At 37.5% G+C, this 6,808-nt stretch overlaps 1 protein-coding gene across 1 annotated transcript in view; it reads left to right on the top strand.

Annotated features, from left to right (window-relative positions):
• Positions 1-6,075, top strand: part of LOC122262447 (heterogeneous nuclear ribonucleoprotein K-like) — a 73,218-nt gene extending 67,143 nt beyond the window's left edge. The window contains 2 exon segments of the mRNA XM_086541969.1: positions 2,274-2,333; positions 2,513-6,075. Of these exon segments, the coding sequence (XP_086398095.1) occupies positions 2,274-2,333; positions 2,513-2,549 (97 nt within the window). The 3' untranslated portion in view covers positions 2,550-6,075.
• The last annotated feature ends 733 nt before the right edge of the window (positions 6,076-6,808 follow it).

Below are 6,808 nucleotides of genomic sequence, written 5' to 3' on the forward strand. Positions count from 1 at the left end.
TTTGGAATGTAAAACAAGAAGATATGGTATTTCTTTTCATAGTGAATGCTTTAAGCTAGCAATGTTCCTGTAATCGAGCAGATAATCAAAAGGAAAGAACATGGTCTTTGGGTTTGAGTCTTTCTTTCTCCATTTTGCTATGCTTAAACTATTGTAAATCAAAATCCTGCAACCTGTTTTGCTAAAATTCATAAAGAACTTTACTGTTACTGTTACAAAAGAGATGGGTTTTGTGGGCAACTTTTGTGATTAACTGCTCGAGGCAATGTCTTTCATGTGTGATTGGGTCTCAATAGGTTAGAGCAAATATTGAAAATCTGTAAACAAAGGTGTAGGCCCTTCCTCCATGTCTGTGGTGGAGGATGTATAAATCTGTGTTGAGGAATCTGGTGTGTGTTGTGTAGATGGTTGTGTCTTGTCAATTTGCTGTTGTATGATGTAATGTATGTTTCTATTGCTTGAATGTCTTGGAGTTATTGTAAAATGAAAGCTAGTGCACATGGTTCAGTTTAGGAATGGGTGTAAAAACTAACCAAAACCTGCATAATTAAAATAAATAAGTTCACCATAAGTTCAGGCCCAGTATGTATTGTATATAATTGGTACACACGTAGCCCAGTCAGTGTTGCATTGAGGTCTGATGCAATAGGCAACCAACTAACAACCAAGTTCAACTGACAACTAACAAGAGGCTCTCGTGGTGTGGAAGACTAGTGATTTTGTTGTTTGGTGCAGAATAACAAGAAATCACTAATCCTCCTATTGCGTTAGTCACTAACCTGCATGGCAAAGGGAAGGTGGAGGTTGAGGTGGTGGTTCTGCTGCTACTACTACTAATGTGCTCCTTTTGCTGCTGCTACTACTACTACTACTACTACTAGTGCTACTGCTGCTACTACTGCTACTACCATTGTTGCTACTATTACTAATACTAATAGTGAACACTACACCCTGTGCTCATCTTCACCCTGGTGCTGCGAGCCAACACTGTGCCCATGTGGCCCCTCGTCAGCAGTCAGGGTTGGCAGCACCTTAAATCTTGTTTTAGATAACAGTTTTAAGCAGATAATAATAGTTATATATCTTAAACTTCATTCCCATCATATCAATTTGACTCTTATTCACATATTGTTTCCCAAAACAGCACATTAATGTACTGTATCCATTCACATTGTAACATTCACAAACATGTGTACACCCATGTACACCCATACTCACTCACAAACAATGATAAGAATGCTCATGCGCACACACACACATGCACACACACACACACACACACACACACACACACACACACACACACACACACACACACACACACACACACACACACACACACACACACACACACACACACACACACACACACACACACACACACACACACAAAAACACAAACACACACGCACACACACACACACACACACACACACACACACACACACACACACACACACACACACACACACACACACACACACACACACACACACACACACACACACACACACACACACACACACCAAAACTCATTCGCTTACTCACACTTTCAAATTAAAATTGTAATTAATTGCATATACTAATATCCACTTTAAGAGGCGTGTTTGAACAAGTAAATTAGCATTTATGTCCGTTCTAACAAGACCAGGAATAGGTAGCATCGCCTGCCTTCTGGAAGCAAGAGGTGTGAAGCTTTAGATCTTAAGAGTGTATGCTTGGATTAACACTAAGTGGTAAATCATTTAGAAGGCAACTAAATGATTTATGTGCTTTGATGATACACTAACCAACTGTTATATTGTATCTATCATATTTCATAGGTCTTAGTTATATGACATGTGTTAAGTACTGTAGAATGATTTTAGAGTATAAACATGTGTTTTGTAGGGGAAAATGTGATACTGTTAAAAGGTTGATCTTTGTGTATTTGTGTATTATTGCAGTTTGTTTTGTCAAATTTCATTATAAAATTTCTTTTATTGAAATTAAGTACATTGTGTAATTTTGAATTGTATCATTTTTAGAGTTTGTCTTTGTTCTGATATTAAATGAAGGAGTGTCACTATAAAAGTTTCATGCACAGTCAAGATATTTGAATTTTCAAGTAGCTTTCACTTTTGTCTGATTTTCATTACATGTTAGTTTGAGTTTATCATAAACTTAGTTCCTCCTGTTTTGAAAATGTAATGTCCTATTTTTTTCTCTCTCTCTTTTCGTTTGTTTTGATGCTTTTACGTTTATTAATTTTTTTATTTTCTTTGTCCCACCAGTGTGCGCGAATATGGAGGCTACCAGGACCCACGAGGAGACTATGATCATGACCAGCCTAGGTAACGAGTATGGGGTCATTGATCTCTTTACAGGCCTTTCTCTCTCTCTTCTCAGTCTCTCAGTCTAGCTCGCAATAAATGTCAAAGCTTCATCTACATAAGAAATGTGTGTCAGAGACCTCATTGGCCAGCGCCAGTTTGCCCGCCGCCAATCACCCTGTTCTCTTTGGTCCCGGCAGCGTTCGTGAGTACGGAGGGCAAGGCCGCAGATACTGAGCGACGGCACCTCGTTCAGCCATCATCATCACCCGATCTCGCGCGTTGATGAAGCTTCTTAACACACAACCCCCTCCCCCCACACACACGGAAGATGCCATCTTTGTTTGTCACACTCATGTGAACAGGAAATCAAAAAAGAAAAAAAAAAAAACATTTTTTTCTTTTTTCATTTGATCTGTCAGGCTTCTAATAAGCTGCTGCTGTTGATTTCAAGACCTTTTTGAGAAACTTGTTTGTACAAAAGGATAAATGTGTAAGACAAACAGGAAAGGTATTCCTCTTTGTTTCCTCTTTCAATTTTATTATTATTTTTGTCTTTTTTGAGAGAAGCCATTTAGAAACATGAAGTAGAATATTATAAGCAGTTTTAGACTTGTCCCAAGTCGGGTTGACGGCCCAAGAGTGGTGCCAAGCCGGACTGCAAAGCTTTTGATTAGGTGTAAACTGTTATAGGAATCTTACTTGCGTTGAGTCCTGAATAAATACGATGTTACTGTAACTGGGGAATTTGGATGGTGATGTCGGGAGGCGCCACAGCGTCCCGACAGCACAAAACGGAAGGAAGGAAGGGTGTGAGTGAGTGAGCCCCGCTAAGAGCATGCGCATCGCCCGGTGGCACCATTGGGAAGCCCTTTGGGAAGCCCTTTGGGAGGACGCTCTGCTCTTTGCCGGTGGAAAGGCCTCACAGGTGACGACAAGGATTCCATCCAATATTTTCAAGAGACTGTTAATCAAAAGCATACATAAACCTGTATAGTTTTGTACTGCAAGCCAGAGTTTTATGTTTTATCAACCATCCGCATGTTTGCATATTTTGTTTTTGCTTTATATATGAAATCCAGATTGTATGATTGTAGATTTATCCATATTAAAAGTTTTTGCCATTAGGAAAGAAAAAATATAGAGGGAAAATTGGTCAATATTTTGGTCTCATCTTGGAGGCCGTGCGTCCACTAATTTACTATGAAATATTCAGGTATTTGACTAAATATACTAGTTCCAAAGTAACCACTGATGTATTTTTGTACAATTTTATCGTCATAATATTTGTTTCATGTTATTCTACATATGAATTACTAATAAATGTTGTCATCCTTCTCTAAGTCCTCCTCCTCCTCCTACTAATGATTTCTCCCGAGTTGTTCCTTAAGCCTGGAGGTCTCACTTGGCTTGAAGGACGACCTCACCCTCGCCTCCTAAGAGACCTCTCCACAAGATTTAACTCTTTTCTAGAGATGATGAGCTTTCCCCCCCCTTCCCCCCCCCCATTTCACAGCCACTAGCAAGTCCTCTCTCTCTTCTCTTCTCTTCTTAAAAGCTTTTTTCACAAAGGTTATATATAGCCCTGTCTCCTGCCTTATCTCCCGAGCTGAGATCATAACTGTTTGGTGTTCTACTCTTTAACATAGAGGCTAATTTTGCCCTTTTGCTTTAGCTCTGTTAACTCGGCGGGATGTGCTTCGGATGTTTACTTAGCCCGTTTAATTTTTCAGAGGAAGGTCCCCCCCACCCCCACCGCCCCAAATCCGCCCCCATACATACAACTTGACAATTTCTTTTGTCGTTTGCCACTTTAAGCATTTGTCTCTTTTTGAAGAGGAAGAAAAATTGATTTTTGGGGGGGTGTCTGTTGTTAAATCACTAGGAAAAGGTTTTAAAAATTATAGATGAATAAGCTAAAGCATCAACTGAAGGTTGATATCAACAATGATGACAAACGTGTAATGAAGATTGATCAAGTTAAGTTAACATCTAAACTACTTCCCTGTATGATTGTATGTCTGTACCTGATGATTGAAGCCATTGTCTGTGTACAAAAAACACACACCCCGATGAATTATACACAGGAATCTTTCTTATTAGAGTTTTTTGCTATAAATTGTGTCAGGATTTTAAGGAAATCACAGATGGAACTGTTTCTTTCCACATAATGTGTAAGTCTATTTTCTGCTATGGTTAATCAGCTTGTAAACTTGTAACTACTAATTATTATTATTATTTTGTTAGTTGATAATTGTATGAAGTGTATCGCCTTTTGATATGCATCATCTCCCACAATTTAAGACCATTGTTATTCAAATGAGAGAATAATTTATTAGGTGCAGATTGTATGAAGCACATGTCCATTCTGCTTGAAGTATCGGGGTGTGACAAAGGTATCCTTGTCACAGTTAAAGGAGTAAAAAGACATAAGGACACTGGCCAGGACCTCCCCGTTAACTCCACAAGTCCAAGTCCCTCCCTCTACGCATACTGGGGGGACACTAGGGCCCCCCTCCCTTAACTTTCGTGTCTCGTTGATCCTCCTTGACATAGAGAGTATTTTGTCAAGAGAAATGGCTCTGTGAAACTAAGGAATTTGGTCGAATTTATGCTTGGAAATTGTTTGCATCCTGTGTTCTGCTTTGATTTGACTCGACTTAGGTTAGGATAACCTAAGGAATATGTGCAAGTGTGATTTGGCTACTTTTATGTTTTTTGAGGAGAATATTGTTATTATTGTCATTATTACTATGATTACTGTCATCCCTGCTTCTGTAGGTAAAGTAGACATTCCATGCAGCCCAGTTTTTTTATGATTTTGGTTTAAAGAAAAAGAACAAAAAGTCACTTGCCAGAATACTTGACCAGAAGCCGTCTGCATCCATTTTTACAAACGGAACGTGGATTGCCTTTTCAAGGGGCAAGTCGTTCTTGAGTGTTTGTGTCATTAAAGTAAATAATAAAAAAAGAAACTGCCTTATTTTCTGTAGAGGATTATATATATATATAAATCTTTAATATTCCCTCTTTGTCAACAGTGTGTTGTTATATTTTTGTCAGTTCTCCTTTTACCAGTCTGGTTCAGTTTTCAGTTGTATCTTATGCAGTTTGGAGCAAGCTTTTCCATAAGTATGAGAAAGAGCCTTAACTCTTATAGGAACTAGGTACTTGGTCCCCATTGCCTGCATACATTAGTATTTGAAGTTATTACCTCCTAGAGAGTTTATGTCCAGTGGTATCTAGAAATTCTAATAAACACTATATTTGCTCCTCAGGGGATCAAACTAAACTATGCATCAAGTGGCCCAAATAGGAAATAAATTTACCCAGCCAAGGCCATTCTTGTGAACTCACGTCACTATGATGAAAACATTTGAGTTGTCAAGCTTTCTCAAATGGATGTCTTTGATGATGACTTCTTAAACACAAGTTCTTCCTTTGTAGTGAAATCTAATGCTGGAGGCGAGTTCTTTCGAGTTCTTTTTAAACACATTCTCTGCATAGGTATGTAATGAACATTTCGAGAATTTCAATCTGGGAAATTATGATGTGCCTCAAGGTCCCCTGAACAGCAAGTATCTTCCTGCAGTGTAACTGAATGTTGACACACACAAAAGAGATTTGGTTTATACCTAAGGACCAGACACCGTTACTTGTGTCCATAGTTTAAAAAAAAATAAAAAACTCTTGAAGCCATCCATTTTGTAATGTGATTATTGTATTTTGCATTCATATAAAGGATTAAATACCAGAGAAATTATTGTGTGTTTTCTTGAGTCCTTTTATATCTATATAGGTATGGATTATTGACAATACAGAGAAGGATGGATCAACATTGTTGCTTAAAATCTATACTTATAATACTTTTGACAATGTTACAAAGTGCATCCATAAAAGAAACCATCATAGAGATCACATTTCACAGAAAGTGTGTAATTACCTTTTGCAGCAAAATGGGAACAAACTGAGAACTCTATTATAAAAAAAAGAAATGCAAATGGCTGCCATTGACAGGGGGTAAAAATAGATGTTAAATTCTGTTTACGTCAATCATCTTCATACTAGCCTGAATATATGTGCAATCAAGATGTACTTAGTGTACCACAGTCTTTCAAATGGTATATATCAAACAAATAAAAAGAAGAAAAAACAAAATGTACTTGTTGCATAAATGCATTCACTTTTAATATTTTGAAGAAAAAAAAAATCTATAGAAACATCTTTAATTTTTTACATTGTTTGACCAGGCATCACAAGTGATCAAAACATTACCTCACCATCCAAATTCCTAATAAAAACTTGTTCAGATTCTGTTATATTTCTACATGGTGGGTTTTTACATTTGAAAGATACAATAATGCTCAACTTAGTTGATATAAAAAAAAAAGAAGAGGAAAGAATACAATGTCAATTTTGAGCACACTATTGCTACCTCCTCCATGATATTAACCAATACAATAGACTTACAATTGTACTTCATTTTTACATATATA

This window comes from Penaeus japonicus, unplaced genomic scaffold, assembly GCF_977035675.1.
Source record: "Penaeus japonicus unplaced genomic scaffold, GWHDUDI00000001_assembly GWHDUDI00000011, whole genome shotgun sequence".
NCBI lineage: Eukaryota > Metazoa > Arthropoda > Malacostraca > Decapoda > Penaeidae > Penaeus > Penaeus japonicus.